General features: G+C 34.3%; 1 protein-coding gene and 1 pseudogene across 1 annotated transcript; both read left to right on the top strand.

The window, feature by feature from the left end:
- The first annotated feature begins 7,210 nt into the window (after positions 1-7,210).
- On the top strand, positions 7,211-18,006 carry LOC145555714 (actin-related protein 7-like). The gene is made up of 7 exons (XM_081617441.1): positions 7,211-7,359; positions 8,554-8,769; positions 9,688-9,829; positions 13,199-13,443; positions 14,630-14,813; positions 16,295-16,362; positions 17,625-18,006. The coding sequence occupies exons 1-7, from the start codon at positions 7,282-7,284 to the stop codon at positions 17,775-17,777; spliced, it is 1,086 nt and encodes a 361-aa protein (XP_081473567.1). The 5' UTR covers positions 7,211-7,281; the 3' UTR covers positions 17,778-18,006.
- Positions 18,007-18,809: 803 nt separating this feature from the next.
- LOC145555713 (protein MIZU-KUSSEI 1 pseudogene) lies at positions 18,810-19,859 on the top strand (annotated as a pseudogene).
- Positions 19,860-21,289: the final 1,430 nt, after the last annotated feature.

The following is a 21,289-nucleotide window of genomic DNA, read 5'->3' as shown; positions in this document are numbered from 1 at the left end:
TATAGTTTACTTGATGTGCAGACCATGGCTTGTCTTCTAGTGTTACTTGATAAAGTAGGCATTCTTCATTACTGCCTAACATCTGAACAGTTGTTGCCATAGAGTATCCAAACTCCTCTTCAAAATTTCTAAAGAGTGATAAAGTGAAAACCTGTACATCAAAATCATGTAGCTTCATTTAAATTGCCATATATTAGGTGTAATTTATGTACTTGTCAGTTAACTTTTTACCTGTGCGGCATGCTTTAGCATTCCAGATAGAGGCAATGAAGTGAATGCTATTGACTTGCTACAGGTAAACTCATCATATTTCTCTGTGCTTCTCCAACGATTAGTTGTCTTCTTAAATATGGTATAAAATTCTGTCAAAGTAGTTGCTTTACTTGCTCTGAATCCTATGGCATGATTAGTGCTTTCACTCCTTTGTGACGATAAGATCCTTGCTGAAAAGAAATCTCTACAAAGGGCAGGACACCATTTGTCTTTCAACTCATACACTCTTTTGTACCAAGAGTGTTCTGTCAACTCATATTTTTGCAACATTGCTTGCCACTTTGCTTCGAATTCTTGTTCTGTCACACACATCTTTAAGCACTGGTTGAATGCAAATTTGAATTCTTTGTCTTTTTTAAGAGCTCCAAATCTGGTTATGGCATTTTGCTCCAAATGCCATATACAAAGTCTATGTCTTGTATTAGGAATCACCTGCATTGAAAATAAAGGGGTCACTTTATGCTGTTAAAAGGGTTACTTTATGCACTAAAAAGGGTAACTTTATGCAGCTAAAAGGGTAACTTTATGTGAAAAAGGAAAACTTTATTGTCATAGCTCAAATCTGTAAGATGTCAATATAAATCTTTTACCTCCAGTATAGCATTTGCCATTGCTTGGTCCTGGTCAGTGAATATTGAAGTTGGTTTTCTATCCTCCATAGCTTTGAAGAAGGTTTGTAGTAACCACACAAATGAATCTGTCGTTTCATCCCCAATAAAAGCACAAGCAAACATACAATTATGCCAGTGGTTATTTATGCCAACAAATGGAGCACATATAAGATTATATCTGTTGGTTCTGTATGTTGTATCAAAGACAAGAACATCTCCATATATCCTATAGTCTTCTAGCATCATTGAATCTCTCCAAAAGATATTGCAAATTCTTCCTTCTTTGTCAAACTTCACTCTAAAAAAGAAGTTTGGATCCTCTGATTGTTCCTGACTTAAAATGTTCACTAAAGTTTGAGCATCTCCAGCCTCAATTTGTTCCATTCTTAACCTTGAGCAGAAATTCAGGTGATCTACAACACTATGGCCTATATTCTGTTCTCCTCCAGCCTCTGTAGCCATGTAATTGTAAGTGTCCATTGTAGTTAGACCTGAAGATTTCATTGTTTTGATTGTTACAACTTTTTCCTCTGTCATTTTTCTTTCAGAACGATGCAAATAATGCCACTGTGACTTTGTTAGCTCGTGGTTATGCTGAATAACATGAGCCACCACCTCAAACTGTCCTTCTTTATTCACTTTTGCTCTTATGCATGCCTTGCAATTTGATCTTGTAATGGATACTTGTCTTGGCTTTCTTGTTTTTACATTTACATCCTCTTCATCAACCATTTCAACTAACTTTGTTTTCTTCTGACCTGAATGTCTCTTTCCCTCAGCAGAACACACATAGTTTTTCTCAGTTACTATTTTTGTGTGTTGTTTGAATCTAGTTGTATGTTTTCTTATTGAAAACCCCAGTATAACAGCATGTTTTTCATACAATTCCAAAATTTCTTCAAAAGTTTCTCTTACCACACCAACAAATGATCCTCTAAGATCTAAACCATAATCATCAATTGGATTTGTATCTGTTATTTAATACAAACAAATCAGATAATAACCACAGACAACATAAAAAAAAGGGTAACATTCGTTTGAAAATAGGGTAACTTTTATGCATGAAAAAGGTAACATTTAGGCATTGAAAGGGTTACTTTTTGCATACAATCTGAATTTTCAGCATACAATCTGAGTGTAACATTTGAGCATAAATAGGGTAACTTTTATGCATGAAAAAGGTAACATTTAGGCATTCAAAGGGTTACTTTTTGCATACAATCTGAATTTTCAGCATACAATCTGAGTGTAACATTTGAGCATAAATAGGGTCACTTTTAAGCATGAAAAGGGTAACATTTAGGCATTCAAAGGGATACTTTTTGCATGCAATCTAAAAAGTTCTGCATTCAATCTGAGGGTAACATTTAGGCATAAGTATGGTCACGTTTATGCATGAAAAGGGTAACAATTATGTATTCAAAGGGTTACTTTTTGCATACAATCTCAAAAATTCATAGAAATTACCTTCAGTTGCATCTGATTTGGTTGTTTGTTCTGAATTTGAATCAATTGATTTATCAGGAACCACTTGATTTTCTGCATTGTGAATTGCGTCTTCTGCATTCTCAATTGCTTCATCTGCATTATCGATTGCTTCATCTGCATTAAAATAGGGATTGTTGAATATTGGTACGAATTCATCTCCAAAACAATTAGTTTCTTCTTCTTCTATAATCGATCGATTTAAATCGATTTCAAATTCAGTCTCAATTTGCCTCTGTTTTTGTAGCAATTCGTGAATGAGATTGCTGCAATTTGTTGTATCGAAAGTCGAATTCTCCATTGATGATCGAATTCTACAATTTGTAAGTTTTCTCACTTTCTTTGTCCTTAATTGATGATCGAATTCTTCTATTTGTGCGTTTTCTCACCTTTTTTCTCCTCGATTGATGATCGATTTCTGCAATTTTTGCGTTTTCTAACCTTTTTTCTCCTCGATTGATGATCGTTTTCTGCAATTTTTGCGATTTCTCACTTTCTCTCTCCTCAATGGATGATTGATAGCTGCGTTTTCTCACTTTCTCTCTCCTCCATTGTTGTTCTGCGTTTTTTTTTATTTTTAGGTATTTGAAATTTTGCGATTTTTTTTTTTTAAAAAAAGCACGTGCGAAAACCCGATGTACAGTAAAAATACTGTACACCGGGTACATGCAAATGGGATTGAATTCAAAAAGCCCGTACATTACACATTTTACTTAATACCGAGGGTGTTTGGTATGACAAATGGAAATGGAGTGGAAATACAACAAATAAATGTTTGGGCCTAGTCTATTTCCTAAGCCCCCAATGTACCCGAAATGACAAAAATACCCCTTTATGATCCAATCCATATTGATCATCACAAAGTACAAATTTTCCCCTAATATGTCCACAAAAATACAACTTTGTCATCTGAAAGTCCATCTATAAATAGCTCACAAATGATTAATGATTGTAACTTTTTTCTAATTCTATGTCATTCTCTCGCTACTTTCTCTCTCTTGAAAGTACATTTTGTTGACTTAAGTTTCGGAGGGGCTTTCTCGGGTCACATTTCGAGCCAGCTAACCTTCTCTTACTTGCAAGCCGAGCCCTCAGACGTTCTTGCAAGGCGGAGCTCAGGGACTTTCTTAAGGACTTTTGGATAATTGGACTTAGACTACATGACCTCTTAATACCAGAAATACCTTATTTAACTCTTACCTTTTAATTTAATTTAATCATGGAAAATAATCACTTAAACCTATCTTCTTTTATTTTTGTTTGAAGAGAGTATGGTAATTATTACCTTAGGTTTTAGAGAGGTACTAAGAGCATCAGCAATGGAGATGATTACTCTCCTTTTAGCCATCCTTTTTTGTACTTTTTAGATTCCTCTTAAATGCTGAAGTAGCTAAAGGATCCTCTCTTGGGAAGTAAACTAGCATTTCCTTTCTGTGGAAAGGAAACAATGCCTCGTCCCGAGTGCAAAAGCAAACAACAAAAAAAGAAAAAAAAAAGGAAAAAGTGTCCGTTGGAGGCAAAATGCCAAACCAACGTCAAATGGCAAACATGCACAAGTTATCTTGTGACACTTGTCACAACGAGAGTGGTCATGTATTTTTTGTGACTTAAATCTTTATAACGACTATAACTTGTTAACGGTAACTTATTTTAGAAAACCAAAAACACCAACGGTTATAAAATTTTTTTCTGTATAAAATGAGCATTTTAATAATTTTAAATTATGTGTGTTATTTTCGTTGCTTATTTTCATCCGTGTATTTCATATTTTTAATTTATGTCTTTTAATTCATGTATTTCGTATTTTACTAATCTTTTATATTAATGTGAAAATGTATTAGTTGACGTATTTTTGTTCGATTAATAATAATAATAATAATAATAATAATGATAATAATAATAATAATAAACATATTTTACAAACTAAAATAATAATTAAGTGTGTAAATAGGAGAGAGAATATATGGTGGGGTATATCTAAATAGGAGAGAGTATATGAGAAAGGATACTCATTGATGTTGGAAATATTTAAGAAAGAGGATAAGTAATAGGATAGAGATAGTGGGAAGTGATGTGGAAGAAAGAGAGTGTGATGTGTCAAGTGGAGGAAAGGAGAGAGAAATTGGGAAAGGATTGTTGCATACTATTCAGTGCTGATGCTCTAACAAATAACGGTAATGGTAATTGTCACCCAACCTTCCAACCAAAGTAGCAAACTATTAATAACGGTAATGATTTATTTGAATTTGTTACCAATAAAAAAAAACTCTATCAATACATGTACACCATCCGTTTTTAAATACTTGCTTCAATTCTCCTTGTACGGAGTGTTAGGGGAAATTGGAGAAAGTAATAAAATATGAAGGTAGTGGGATAGGTGAAAGAATAAAAAGAATAAAAAATTGTACAAAGTAAAAGTAGTTGATATGAGATAATTGATAGAGAGATAATATAAAATTAATAAAATATGATTTATATTGGGTCTGAGAGAAATGACTTAAATATTATAAAAAACTAGATGAAGCCCGTGCGATGCACGGTTTGTTTGATTTTTTTTTAAATAATTTTTTTTTTTTTTTGTATTTATGAGCCTAAAATTTGTTATATATTTAGATAAAATTCCTAATATTAAAAGATAATATATAATATTTAATTAATTTAAACTTAAAAATCTCATTCGCCAATTTTGCTTACATGGCATTTAAATTATTTAATTCTAAAAGAAATTAATAATCTCTTATTTAATTGGCTACTATTAAGATTTATAATCCTACATGGCGCGCTGAGAAAATTAGATCCTACGTGGCTCTCTAAAAAGTCGGGAAAAAACTCCCCTTTATATATATATACTAGATGAAGCCCGTGCGATGCACGGTTTGTCGGTATTTTTTTAAAAAAAATATTTTTCATATTTATGTGATTAAAATTGTTATTATATTAGTTTTAAAATATTAGATAAAATTCCTAATATCAAAAGATAATATTTTTTATTTAATTAATTTAAACTTTAAAATTTCATTTGCTAATTTTGCTTACGTGACATTTGAATTATTTAATTGTAAAAGAAATTAATAATCTCTTATTTAATTGGCTACTACTTAAATTCATAATCCTACATGGCGCGCCAAGAAAATTAAATCCTACGTGGCTCTCTAAAAACTCGGGGAAAAACTCCCCTTTATATATATACTAGTTTTGTGCCCGTGCGATGCCCGGATTGTTTATTAAATTTAAAGATATATTTTAATCTATATGTCAAATTTTAAAACATATCATTGATACAAAATTAGTTAGGAATTGATGTGTTTTTGTGACGATTTAAACTTGTAGACATGTAATGACAAATAATAATAATATTGGTGAATTTTTTTTTTTGACCTTGTCTGAAATGACTCGTGACCCGACCTGATTGACAGGTCTACACACAGTAATAAAATTATATTAGATTGTGAAGTATATTATTTTAATTGATTAGAATATATTATAAATCATGAATGTGGTACATTTTGAACTAATTCCTTTGCTCCAAAAAAATATTATGATACAAAAAATAAATTTATATGATAATTTATGACAGTAATAATCTATTTTTTTTAATAAAATTATAATTCAATTTGTACATATGAAATATTGTTACTTTATCAAAAATAAAACTCTAAATTAACAATTTTATCCTAAAATTCTATCCAAATTTGATTGAAAAAAAATTCTAAACTATCTTTTTTATCCTACAAATTGAATTCTATATAATTCTATCCTACGTGGCACGACACTTGGCGAAAAGTTGGAACGCCAAGTGTCGCTGTCTCGTCGCCTGGCTAAAAGTTTAGCTTTATATATTAGTTATATATGATATGATATGATATATTAGATTAGATTTCTACTCCATAAATAATATTTTAAAAACGGAAGGAGTAAGAGTTAGAGCACTTGCAATAGAGAAAAAATTCTCCTCTAGAATTTTTTTTCCCCCAAAAAAAGTATCCCACCAACAAAATTTCTCAAAAAAAATCTAGAAAAAATGAGATTTTTTTCTCTTGGAGAAAATTTTCTCAACTTGATTGTTGCTGACTTTTGGTGGGGTATGGCGCAGGTTTTTGTGTTTTTTATTAATTTTGTGTGGGGCCCACCATAAAGTTAACATTAATTAATATTTCAACGGTAAAAATACAATGTTGTGGTGAGTTTAATTGTCAGCCATTGATCTTCTTACACGTGTCATTTTTTGGAAGAGCTTTGTTCTAACAGTAAATATATTACCGTTTTAGTGTAAAACGACTATTTTGTATACAGTAAATTATTTTTAAAAAAAAACTAAAATTACCAACGGAAAAAAAACTTGATCTATAAATAGACATCCATTTTTCAATATTTTGATACTATGAAAATATCGTTTTCTACTCTTTAAATTTCATAATTGGTGACAATAACCCTTAAAATCTAATGACGCTTTAATCATCATGTATCGTAATCATATTTTACTTTTTATTAATGTAATGCATTTCTAGTTTTATTACTTATGTCTTCCACTAATCATTATTATTTAATTAGTTCGTAATTAATTAAAGTCACAGTTTAATTATCATCAAGTATATGAATAATAATTATTATAATAATTGAAAATAAGTAAGAGAGAGAATATAGTGGGGTATAGTGAAAAGTAAGAAAGAGAGTGGTGAGGGAATTTTTTGGTTTGTTGTTGGTGGGATGGAAAAAATTCTTTCTTTAAAAATCTGATGTGAAGGAGAGGGAAAGTTAGAGAGAGAGTGGTGAGGGAATTTTTTTTTTTTATCTATGCTGACAGTGCTCTTAATGAGTGATTAAATTCAAATAAATAGGGTCACCCGCTTGAAGGGTTTATAACTGTAAAATCAATGCAAAAACCCAGATTATCAACATCCCCAGAAAAACAATGGAAGCAGTGGTAGTGGATGCAGGTTCCAAGCTTCTCAAAGCTGGTTTTGCGATTCCTGATCAAAACCCACCTTTGGTACTCTCTTTTACCCTTCAACATTTTCTCACAATACCCACTTTAAAATTTTAATTTTTGCTTTCATTTTCTTACTGTTTTTTTTCTTCTATTTTGTGGGTGTGTTAATTTTTTGTCAACGTATTTTCCAGATTTTTTCTTAACTCTTTTTGCTGTGATGTCTTTAATTGCATGTTGAGTAGGAGTTTAAAGAATCCAATTTAAGCTAATTTATGTTGCTTACCTTTAATTTTTTTATGGGTTTACTTTTAAATTAAAATTATTAGCTTTAATTTGTAGGGTTTTTATCATTTTATGGCGTTATTGTTCTAATGAATGTCATAATTCATGTGTTTTGTGGATAAATGGGTGGACTTTTGCTTTGGATGTTCTTATGCATGATTGTTAAGCAAAAAGAAGTTCCCAATTCAAAACATAAAATGTCATAATTTCCCCTTAATTTTTGGATATAGGTTGTTATTATTGTTTAGGGGCAGGAAAGATAATGTGGTAGAAGGCTAAAGAATCTGACAGTGAAATAATTTTGTTTTCCTCAAAATTTAGGATGACTTATGCTGTTCACTTGTGGTACTATTTGGTGGTATCCTCTTTTAGGAGAGGGTCAAACAATTTAGAATGGAGTCATTAAAGGCATGCTCGGGTTTGGTAGTTTAGCCAAATTAGTATGAGATGGAAATATTTAGTCAAGATTGCCCATTGTAGATGTAGGGAAGTCTGCTTTCGCTCGAGCTTTGGTTTGCAGGAATGGTTTTTGGCAATTTTGATTTTCAACACCCACTTTTACCCTTTAAAATCTTGTCATTTCAAAACTGGCTTATATGAGAGGGTTTAACTACCTTGTTTTATGCAAAGGTTGCACATATGTTCCAATGAGATGCTAATGATCATTGAAATGTGGATTTCCCCTTATTATGAAAAGAGGTGTAAATTGATATCGATCCATGCTTTTGTTTCTGTTAAACAAAGCACAATTCATCAATAATACTTTCTGTATGGCCACAATACATGTATATATAATACTAGGATAATAATACCCTAAATATTCTATCATATCTTTTCACAAGATATGTTTCCTAAAATATTCACAATAATACGTGAGAACGTTTGAGAGGAAGATTTTCGTGATCATGAGGAATTTGTTTCCCATGATGGCAATTGACATTAACATTATTGATTTTGTCCAATGAGTCACAGGTAATTCCTACTCAGATGAAGAAGGTCTTGGAGGATGGTTCAACAGTGAATGCTTCAACAGTTGAGGATATCACGATTGACCCCATTGTTCGTGGCTTTGCTAGAGATTGGGATGCCATGGAAGATTTGCTGCATCATGTTCTCTATACTGGCCTTGGATGGGAAATGGGAAACGAAGGGCAGATATTATTTACTGATCCACTTTCAACTCCGAAGGTCAAAGATTATTACTCTCTCCCTTTCATATAATTTCTTAATACTTCTTGTTGGAAGTGATTGTAATTGGACACGAATCATTCTTTAATGATATTAGTACACGGGCTTCTTTCATGTTTTTCATGCTAATATATTGGGTTAGGGGCCAAAGTGAAATTATTTGAATATAATCAAAGCAAGTTGTTAGCTACATGACCTGACCCAACTATTTAAATAAATTGCAATTACATTTTGATCTGGGTAATAGTCAAGGTGTTGGCTGCAGTGGAATCGTGTGAGCGTTGCGTTGCTCTTTACAACCATAGTGTGAATTGATGAAATGGAAGTATTCCATGTCTTCATTATAATTCCACAGTTTTGGAATATATTCTGTAGAGTATGCTTGAATTTTTTTTTTTTTAGCATGCTATCTTGTGAAGAAATTAGTGTAAAGATTTATGGTTACTAAGATAAGACTTTAAAGCTACGATGCTTATTCCAGACAAGGTAAAAAATACTCAGATCATCATTTTTTTTTCTTTCTTTCTGAAATAGGAGACTGCAGAATTAATACCCTTCATCAATTGTTGTTGAACAAGGAATATGGAGCCCGTACTCACTGCACATTTATTACGATTTAATGAGATATCCATAATACATCTATATATGTAAGAAAAGAAGAGCAGATAGAGTGTGCTTCTTATCCCTAACTGACCTGAGATCTTACTCATTGTTTCTAGTTTGGATTTTGGTCTTATTTCTATATATATTTTGCATGCATGTAATATTAACCAGGGAATTATTGCATATACATTTCTTTTCTAGTAGATCCATGATGTTATACATCGACAAACATGTTCAGTCCAATCTTGTTGATGTGATTCACATTGTAGCTGTTGCTCAAATCTCAAGTATTGTTGTACTCTTGAACAATTGCAGGGTCTACGAGAACAATTGGTCCAACTGCTGTTTGAAACTTTCAATGTCTCAGGGTTTTATGCTGCAGAACAAGGAGTTCTATCACTATATGCTGTAGGGCGTATATCTGGCTGCTCAGTTGATATTGGTCATGGAAAGATAGGTCTGTGAATATAGAATTGAGAAACTGATGTTTTAAAAGTTATTCCCCTCCATTTTTGGCTTTAACGTTTAATTGTGGAAAATCTGCATTTCCTTGTGGATGCTTAGTATTACTTGCGGTCTTCTTTTATTGATGGAATGGTTCATTGTAGCTGAACTATAGTCAAGTAGTTGAATCTAAAACAAATATATGTTTCTTCTTAATTGATTTTGATGCGTATGTGAAGTATTAATACTAATTAAAGAGATGCGTATATATACACTAAGGTTAAGATATGAGACTGAAGTGCAAACTGCGAAGTGCCTTTTCCTGTCAGCTCTCTGGTGATGATTCCTATATCAAATGGCCTAAATTTTATGCTTGATCTGCAAAAATGCAGTTTCAGCATTATGCTCATTAATCATTATTGACTCATGTTCCTTACAATGACAGAAAAAACAAAAGCCTGACTTGTATCCTTCCATTCATAGGGAGTTAAGGTCTCACAAGGTCTTCATATGCCTCCTTACCCCCTAACCTGTCTAGACAGGTGGAAGGGCTGTTTCCAAAATCGCAGTAGCTGTCGTTCAGAAATAGTGGATATATCTGTAAGAGGTTACCCAACCAACACACATGACTAACTTCTCAGCTTTCTCTATTGGAAAAATTAGAAATAATAATCCCAACTTTCACCAATTTTGCTATAATAATCCCAACTTTAGATTATTCTAGAATAATCCGAACTTTGGGGGTTGTTCTTTTTCTTCAATCCCAATTACCGGTTACCTACCGAAAAGGTTAATTTCTTTATATATATATATATATATATATATATATATATATATATATATATATATATATATATATATATATATATATATATATATATATATATATATATATATATATATATATGTCATGTGTAAAGAGCTAATTAGCTTAAAAAAAAAAAAAATCAGAAACTCAGCCCCATTGCCCACCGAAACCCCAGCCACCACAATCCCACAACCCTCCTCCCGCCGTCCAGCTGCCCCTACTCCCGGAAAACCCAGCCGTCCTTCTCCCTTGAACCACCACCCTCAAATTTCCCCTGAAACCTCGTCTCCCCACTGTTCTCAGCATTCCACCGTATTAAAACAGAGCAACAGCCCGCACCAACCACCAAACACCACCGCCTAGCTGTTTCTCTCGTCGTCAATTATCCGCATCAACTTTCACTCTTCCACCAAACCACAAAACCCCCCAAAAACTCACCCTTCAATTGAAGGCCTTATCGGCTTCAGCCATCCTGTAACTGAACAAAACCCTCATCCCCGTAGCCTGAACTCCTAAAACCCACCACGAACACCCTTAATTGGCGGTGGGTTTCAATGGTTTCGAATTTTGAGGGAGGCGCAGGTAGGTTTTCTCAGTTTCGTTTTGAAGGAGGGGGGTATATAGGGTTTCCATGGGTTTCGGCGAAGGTGGATGGATTTCGACGGAATAAGTTGAACATTTCTTGGGTTAGTGGGTTGGATAATTTTGGTTTTGAGTTTTGCCAAGGGAGGGTGGCTGGTAATGTGGGCACGTGGAGGTTGATGGTGAGGGAATAGGGAAGAAAAGGGGATGTTTCGGGGAGGGAGGAAGATAGCGACGCAGCGGAGGATGTTTCGCGTGGCTCACCGGTGAGAAAGGGGCGGTAGGCTGGGCAATTGGGTGGTGGTTAGGGAGGTCGTGTGGGGGAAGGCGAGGATGGCTAGTGGTTTGGGGATTTTTGGTTTTTTTTCTTTTAAAAAAAATTAAATTTTTTTGAACAAATCAGGGCTTGACACATGTCCAAGTGACCTGATATAATAGGTTATTGACTTCTGTTAACCAGTTGGGATTATTCTAGCGAAATTGATGAAAGTTGGGATTATTATTTCTAATTTTTCTTCCTCTATTTAGCCCCAAAAACAAGCTGGGTCCTTATTGTTGGCTAACTCTGTTTACTTACCTCAGTTGCAAAAGGAAATAGTTTAATGACTTCCAATTCCCAGGTGTAGGAATTTCTAGAAGCACTATCTTAGCTCAAACACACATAACTTGTCCTGATGTAATTTTCTTTATTTTGGCGCGAGCATGGATGTATCACTCTTCCATGAGATACAAGTTGTAAAAGTGGAGTCTAGTACAAAAAGTCAATGGAAATAAACAAGAACAATATAATAGAAAAAATTGGTATGGTGTGATAAATCACTGCCTTTGAAAACGAATTCTGGTGCAATCGAAGTGCACAATTGTAATCACCGGATCGCCCTCTAAGGTTACCCACCACTCTCACACTAAGGCATTTTAGAGTAAGAGGTGAAGTCAATGTAAACTTATGCCCAAAGAACAACTGTGTTTAGCTTATTTTTGTGCGTGTAAATTTGATTTCTTTACATGGAATTTATAGAATAATCATAGGAAATTCAAGAGGTTGAAGAAGACCAAATGAATGTGGACTTAATCAGAAATAAAGGGGGGGGGGGGGTTTACAACCTCTTAAGCATCCCATTAATTGTGGGTGTTAAGAGAGTGTTACAAAGGAAGAGGAAGAGAAAAGAGTTGTTGGTGTGCTGACGTGCAACTGCGCCCGATTGGGTGAGGTTTGCCCGACCGAGCGAGAGTGATATGTAGTCTCAACTTGCATGTGCGCCCAATTGGGCAAGACTCCGCCCGATCGGGCGAACAAACAACGAAAATCAACTTTGCACCCGCACCTTACCAGCAAACAAGCGTATCAAAAAACACTTGTAATAGTGCCCGATCGGGCGAGAGTGCAACAGTCAACACAAGCAGGAGGTGCGAGTATTGTTTATTTTTATTTTACTAGTCTAATTGTTTGACTACTGGGCCAATTTGGAGGATCCAAAGTTGAACTTGATGCTTTTGGGTTTAGTATGTGACATCTAGTCATTCAGGATATCATATTACCTTAAGAGGCTTATTGAGCTAAATCTGGATATTTGCTTAATATTAGGAAATTTAATCTATAAAGCAAACCCCCATACTTCCTCTATTTACTTTTATCGCTAGATTTTGACTTTTTGCACTATTTAGGCATCCTACTTTGACAATTTCTTTACCTGTATAAAGATAAACATTAAACTGCAATAGATTGTTGTTGTTCTACTGTTTCGATATCATTATTTTATAATATTTGACAATTCAAGGTTTAAGATTTTCATGGTTTGAGTAGTGTTTGACAAGTGTTAAAGTTAAAACGTTGCAATTAAAAGAGAACAGAGGAAGAATTGTGATCTTAGTTTGATATAGAAAATATCCAAATAGAAGTATCCAAACCTTGTTCATCGGAGGTCTTTATTGCATATTAAGTTCTTTTGATAAAGTCAAGGATATGTAACTTAAACTTTTTATCACTTGCAGACATTGCACCAGTTATCGAAGGTGCAGTTCATCATATCTCTTCAAGGAGATTTGAGGTTGGAGGCATTGATTTGACGAAGTTACTTGCTCAGGAACTTGGAAAATCAAATCCAGAAGTGAATCTGAAATTGTCTGATATTGAAAGATTGAAAGAGAAGATTTCTTGTTGTGCTGAGGATGAACTTGCTTATGAGAAGCTATTGCATAACTCTCAGAAAGAACAACATACACTTCCTGATGGACAGGTTTTTTTACTTTTACTGATTTACCACTTAAATTATCAATCTAATTTTCAATTGAAGATTCTTTCCCCAAGTATTAGGAAATTCCTTTTTTTCTTGCTGGCTTTCATATATACTCGATTGATAATTTATGGTTTTTATCGTCAGTAAAAGCTAACAAGACAAATTTTGAAACAAATCTTAAGTGAGGAAGTCACAAGGCAATGGAAAAAGACAACACCATATACCCCTCACTAATAAAGTAGGTGAAAAAAAAGCATTTATTTATAATCACCCACCTTGCACAATTTCCCTTGATTTTGTATTACAAAATCCTTTCTCTGAAGTGCAATCTTAAAGAGTGTTTGTAACTTCTCACAAGGTAACTAGGTAAACTAGGCATGAAAGAATAATGACTCATTCCCTCTTTAAATGGAGTATGGAAGTAATTCTAGATTCTTGCGTATATCTAGTAGAGAACTCTTCGTTATTTAAGGAAATAGTATAGCCGTTAATGTTCGAAGAGAACTATTATGTGTTAAGATTGGAAGAATGTTTACATATGCTATTATCAGAAGCATGATATAATATAAGCATAGAGGACATCATTAGATCTTACAATATTCAAAAGGTCCATATGGGATGAAAGCTTGTTTGGATCATAATAACCACCCCCATTAAGCTGTATGCTTTGGGCAGTACTTGGGGAGATTCAGATGCATGTTATACAGATCTAGTCGAATAACTGCTTGGACTTCTGTATTTGTGAAGGAGACTTTGAAATTCTACTCAGGTCGGAATCCCTGAATTAGGAAAGTGTTCTATAGGAGATGAAGAAAGTTCTGGAAGCTGCCATTTTCACTTTATGGTAGGAGACATGATGTCTGTAGAGGGGGTAAACAAGGAAAAGTTTTACGGCTGGATTTAGGATTTCGGTGGAGTTTGCCTAGTGTTTCTATGATAGAGTAACGGTAATCCTAGTGAAGAAAATAAATGAAGAGGTGCTGATCTATTGGTTTCACTTCATAGCTCATAGCTAGGCTTTCAAGATATTATCTCATGCTTTGCTAGCAGATAATTTTCTGTAGTTCTTTGAATTAGCTGACTAAATATCGATGTGTATCACCTCATCTACTCATACCTTAATTACACGGTATTGAATGTATTAGATTACATACACTGACCTCGTCCTTTTGCATGCAAAATTCAGGTTATTACAATTGGACGAGAAAGATACATTGTTGGTGAAGCATTATTTCAGCCTTCCATATTGGGTTTAGAAGCGAATGGAATTGTTGAGCAGCTGGTACATAGTATATCCACTGTATCTTCTGAGAATCACCGTCAGCTTCTGGAAAACACTGTGCTCTGTGGTGGCACATCTTGCATGGCTGGTAAGTCAAAGACCAAGAACTTTCTAACTTACGTAACTTGATAGAGTGCTGGAATGCAACACTTTTTTTGTGAAAAGCATAAAATCTAAAGCATAAAAGAATTTCCCTTAGTTTTACCTGGTGGTTGTTTGGTAGGTTCTATTTGATTGTCACAAATCATGATAAAAAATAAAAATTAAATGCTGACCACCGGTAAATCTAAATTAATTTTTTAATTTACATTTGAAAATTATATTTCTAGCTGTTCACAATCCCCTCATTCTGAGCATTCCTAAAGGCCAAGTGAATATAGTGATTTTGTGTGGATTCAATGTTACATGTAAGTGTAATAACAGTGATACAGGATTTTGGTGGTCAAACTGGTCATGTGGCTCCAAAGCCTTATAAATTATATTGGCTTTCAGATCAATGATTAAACAGAAACAATTCACTGTATTTTCTATTTTGGGTGTAAGCCTCGAAGAATCTTTTTGCAAATTTTCAATACGGCTAAGGCTGTGTACCTAACTCCCTCTTATCATCCTAGATTCGACTCATTAGATCCATTTCAGAGGCATTGGGACAACAGTAATGCTTGACACAATTACACAACTCCATCTCGCCCTGCCTTGAATTTCATATGGTCTAGCACTAAGGTATCGTATGATACATTCAATGCACACAAGCACATTAAAAACTTTAGTAAGTTCTTACGAGTAGATGAATGCTAGAATTGCTTCTTTGAATCCAAAGAATTGTGCCTGAAACCCATTTCTTGGTGGATAAGATTATTCACACCATTTTGAAGTTAATTAACTGCTGGGATATTTTATCTTTAAATCTCTCGACATCAATTTTCCCATCCTGGGTTTGGGACTTTGGGTCTTAACAGTGATCAAACTTAGAATATTCCTCTTCGAGTTTCAATAAAATTTCCAAAATTTTTTTAACTCTTTTTAATCAAGAATAAAAAATAATATTCAAATGTTTGCAGGGTTTTTCACCATCAAAGAAGCTTGGATTATTCAACATATATTTATTTAAATATTCAAAGTTAATTATATCAAAAAATACATATTTTTTTTTCTTTATGCAAATTCTTGTAAATTTTGGGGACATTCAACTTAGCAAGAGTCATGTGCTTTCCCATGTTTAGAAGGGTGTGGTTTGGGAACCCTTCTAGCCTTTTGATGCTAAAATTGTTCTATAATCACGTATTGAAATCCTCACTACATGCCCTTTTCCCCTAGTTGACTTTATTTGGAACTCACTTAAGCTTAAAGCCCTAGTGTTTACAACTTGTTTGGGAGGCATAGAATCTCTCTGATGCAACAACCTTGTCCTAATTAGTTTTTAGATTTATTTATTTATTTTATTTTATTTTAATTTAAGTTCTTTTATTTTATTTTTTTATATGTAAATGGATGTTGGATGTATCTGTTATACTTTGGTATATCTTTGGATGAGCTCTCAAGAATCTAGACTTTTCCTTGGTACTGCAGGCTTTGAAGACAGATTCCAGAAAGAGTGCAACTTAAGTAGCTCAGCCATCCGTCCTTCTCTGGTTAAGGTAACATGATCTTTGACACTGTTACCAATGCCTTGCTGTATGGGATAAGTTAATTTCTATTGTTGAGTTGTGATGTTTAGATTATACTTCATATTTGTCAGAGCTGGGAGTATGTATTGCAGGTCATATCCTTGTTTTGATAGATTCAAGGAAAGTGATATTTTTAGTTTTGCTCTTTTAAAAGGATTCTTAAGCCCTGCCCTACCAAGCCATTACTCACAGCCAATTTGTTAGACAATAGAGATGAAATTTGAAGACTCTTCTCCGTTTTTACGATCTAGAGATGAAATATGATGCATTTTTCGTGAGATTAGGATACTTTAGTGTACCACGTCATAGAGCAAGAGCATATGTAGACCCTTTGTCTTGGCAGTCCAACTACAGTTCTGTAACAAGTTTCAAAGCCTAGCATTCAAACTGCTTTCACAACCATTTTCATCTTCTTCGAGAAGTTTTAGAGTGGCTAACCAGTTATTAAGAGAAAAATGCTCACTTCTAAAGATTTGGAGGCTGTTGTTTATATTCACAGCAATTTAAGATTGCTCTATAGAAAGCAGGAGTATAAAGATGGGCCATGCAAGAGTTGGGTTTTTGGCAATATAATCTATTTGTTTTTTAAAGTTATATAGACAAATGAGATTTAAATTTCCATATCGTGAACTAAAACTAGGGAGGTGAAGGATTTGCTGGTTAGTGATGCATTGGTGGGATCAACTTTTCTTGAGTTTACACTCACGATGATGAATTTTTTGAGGATTGATATGGACTCCAGTTTCTATGACATGTGGAATACAATGATTGAAGAAGTGAAGAAATTCATTGATAATCATGAAATTATGATAGTATTGCTTTCCTCATAGGTCACTCTCACTGACCCACATATTCATATTTGGGAAATTGGGAAGTTGCAAAACAAGTACAACATTACTTAATTTAGCTAATGATAAACTCTTCATCACAAGGATCCCTTTTTATCTCTCTCCTTTTCTGTAAAACTTTGCATCTCTCCTTCCCCCCCTACCCCCACAGTTGCAATTGAAAAAGAACGGAGGAAGAATGTGATTAACATGCAAACATTTGAGTTTAAAATGTCTTAAGATGAATCTGTCTCTCTTATATTGTAATTTCCTTTCCGAATTTCCACGAGTTATCTCTTGGTTAGAAATAATAATTTCTGATAGTAGCTTGCCACATTACCTAAATACGGGTGTATGTATCTGCTGAATTCCTTCCCTTCTTGTACTGACTCCCTTGCTCAACAGGCACCAGAATATATGCCTGAAGACTTAACCAAGTATTCAGCATGGATTGGAGGTGCAATTCTTGCCAAAGTTGTATTTCCTCAGAATCAGCATGTGACCAAGGCAGATTATGATGAAACAGGGCCTTCAATCGTTCACAGGAAATGCTTCTGAAAGTTCCAGTTAGTTCCCTGCATACTCTCAGTTTCACCTGTACACTTTGTAAGATATTTTAGTAGGTAGTCATGTATTTGTTTTTGTACAAAAATCGATGTTGATCGATGTCAACTAAATGCAACCTCTTTAACAGATATGCGTAGCATGCTGCAGTGTAGATATTATAATTGTAGCTTTACTATGTGTTAGATGTTTTTGGTAATGTAAGAATGTGTACATTCTTAAATTACTTTTTCTTGGTGCTTAAGATTTTTTCCTTAACTCATACTCCTTTTTTGTTTTGAGTTGGTTTTGAATTAAGTTGTGCATATAAGTTGGCATAATAATTTATAAGCTGAGTCTTCATACATTGATCACGTCAATTTTGAAATCTGTAAACTAGTTTTTCCGGTTTCCATAAACTAATGGAGGGAACGTAGTATTTAGTTTACAAAAGATTTGCAAACTGAAAGCTTCGAAACGTAACGAATATTCAATAGGATGAAAACTGCAGATCACTTTGTTTATGAACTGTATTGCTCTATTTGTGGAACAGCCCTCGCACTCTCGCAGTATAGAATATGCCACCGTGCAGACTGCAGACTGCAGACTGCTAAGCACGTCTAGATGTAATTTGTGGAGTGACTTGCACAAATTCTTGTGTTTGACCTCTGTCTTAAAATAAATGTATTATCTTATTTTATAATATATAGTTTTATGTGTGTTTACATATCATGATTTTTTATTAGTAAATTAACAATAGAAGATTTTTTTTTCTGATTTCATTGGAGAAATTCTAATATTTGTTTTTCAAGTATTTTAACATTCAAGAACAGCCGGCATTAACAACATATTTTGACTCACTCTTGTAAGGTGAAGTGAGGGTGTTTTCATGCTGAAGTTATCAGCAGCACGGCCAAACTCAACGTGCAATCCACAACATTCTCTTCTTATACTCTACTTTCCAAACCAACTACATTGTTATATCTTCTTTCATTTGTTTCCAAACTTTCCAACTTTCTAACATTGATTCTTGTTTTAAACCTCACCATGCCTGCACCCCTTCGACAATCCCCGACATCATCACCACGGCGGTCCCCTCCTCATCCCCCGCCTCAACATCCTCCCCCTTCACCACCTCAATCCGGAGCCTCAACCACACCAAACATGTCATTGTCACCTCAAGGACCAATATCCCTCCAAGCACCCTCTCAGAGGAAAAACCCTACTAAATCAAATAAACTCTTAAGAAGGGTGCGCTCTGTCTTTAGGTCCTTCCCCATCGTATCTCCTACATGTCGGATTCCAATGTCAGGTAGGATTAACGACGGGCATGTCCATGGTGGGACCCGGATAACCGGGACACTTTTTGGGTTCCGAAAAGCAAGGGTAAACCTAGCAATCCAAGAAAATCCTAGGTGCCTCCCCATGTTATTGCTAGAGCTAGCCATCCCAACTGGGAAGCTGTTGCAAGACATGGGCTTAGGCCTAGTGAGGATCGCGCTAGAGTGTGAAAAGCACCCGTCCGACAAAACCAAGCTCATTGAGGAGCCCATTTGGACAATGTATTGTAATGGTAAGAAAACTGGGTATGGCATAAAAAGAGAGCCAACTGATGATGACTTAAGTGTAATGCAAATGTTGCACGCTGTTTCGATGGGTGCTGGTGTACTGCCTAGTGGTGAAGGTGTTGAAACCCCTGATGGTGAGCTTACGTACATGCGCTCGTTTTTCGAACGTGTGATCGGATCAAAGGATTCTGAGACTTATTACATGATGAACCCAGATGGGAGTAATGGTCCTGAACTTAGCATTTTCTTTGTTAGGATATAATAGGTCACAAAATTATGTGATCAAAGATTGTATTGAACTAATTAGGGAATACAGGAGTTGCTCTAGATTTTCACTTATCCCTTTGTTACATGTATTTCATGACCAAGTGTTACTAATTTTAATGTTGCGCAACAATTTAATAGTGTTTTACATTTTTATGATCTACATAAGTCATGTAGATATGAATAGTTGTATTTGTAGATATAGTAATCAAACTTGGGGGTTTTAATTAGTTATTTCATAATTCTAATGGGTGTTAGTTTTATAATTGCAGGTTTTTTTTTTTTTTTTTTTTTTGACAAGAAAATTGCAGGTTGTTTTATATGTCCCTATTTGATCGTCACATTTGCCAATGATGAATATTGATTAATTATATTTTTAATTATTAATAATATACTTCCTCCGTTCTATTAGTATTGCAACAACGGACTTTTTGCACTATTCATCACTCTTGTTTGACCATATAATATGATTTATACGTTAAACAAAATATAGTCAAGTGGGATCTCGTTGGATTCGTCTCATAAAATTGTAACACCCCAATAATTCTTTCTTTAAACCTGTGAGGACCCTGAACAATATTCAAGAGAATTACTGGCGTGCTATCGCCACGTGTTCAAACGTTAAGGCTTTATCAGAAAATAGCAGCGGAAAAACTAAATCAGTTATAAATAAGTTTCAAAACCAACGAATGAAACCAAATTAAGTCATACAACTTGGAACCATTAAGGCCCTTATTCAAAACCCAATAAAAGTAGTAAGTGATTAAATTCAGTGTTCAAATAAATTCAAACCCAAAAGAAATAATGTCGAATAAAATCGAATTAAAATAAATTCAAACTTGCAAAAGAAATAAAATGCAAACAACCAACTCTCTACTCAAGATCCCACAATCCTGATGAATGCTGCATGTGTAAGAACCTGTGGTAATTCTGCTCCCCAATATTACAAGTGTAAAAATTGGATCGTCACAGGGTCATTGAAAGGCGAAGGCCATGACCAAAGAAAGACACACAAAACACGCAATCAGCAAAGCTGAGTACATACAAACTGTAAAATAAATTAAGAAATCCATAACATGCTACTAATAATCAATCATCATGCATCATTAAATTATAGACTCAACACACGACTCAACTATTTATATTACTAAGACTCCATTAATTAATAATAGGTAAATCATTATTTTTATTCATTGGATTACGCAATAGACAAGGTTGTCCAACCCATGCTCCATTTGGAACATCAATAAAAGAAAAACCCCATGCCCCCTTTCGGAAACATCAATAAACACCAACGACCACGGGCGCGACTCTGTGACCGTAGTTAGTATGAGATCTCACCTAACTCCTAGTTTTGAAAAATATTTGAAATAAGAGACTCGTAGATCAGACGACCTCGAGAAAAGTACACGGCTAATACCCCATGTACCCCAACCCCTGATTGTCATTACTCCAGAAGTGCACCAATCCAGAGTTTTATTGCTCATCCATCTTGCACTTTACGTGATTTACAGGTTTAGACTTGGTGATGACTCATATGCATAACAATACAATCAATCCAATATCAATTCAATAAAGTAAAACAACTTTTCAATTTCAATTCTTGATTTATTAGTGGCAAGCAACATTTATTATTTATTTCTTTACTACCTCGGTGTATAGATACCTTGAGTGCATAAGACACCCCAAAACCTT

This window comes from Chenopodium album, chromosome 8 (assembly GCF_948465745.1).
Source record: "Chenopodium album chromosome 8, dcCheAlbu1.1, whole genome shotgun sequence".
Lineage (NCBI taxonomy): Eukaryota > Viridiplantae > Streptophyta > Magnoliopsida > Caryophyllales > Amaranthaceae > Chenopodium > Chenopodium album.
The sequence above is the reverse complement of the archived record's forward strand: the minus strand, read 5'-3'. Positions and strand labels throughout refer to the sequence as shown.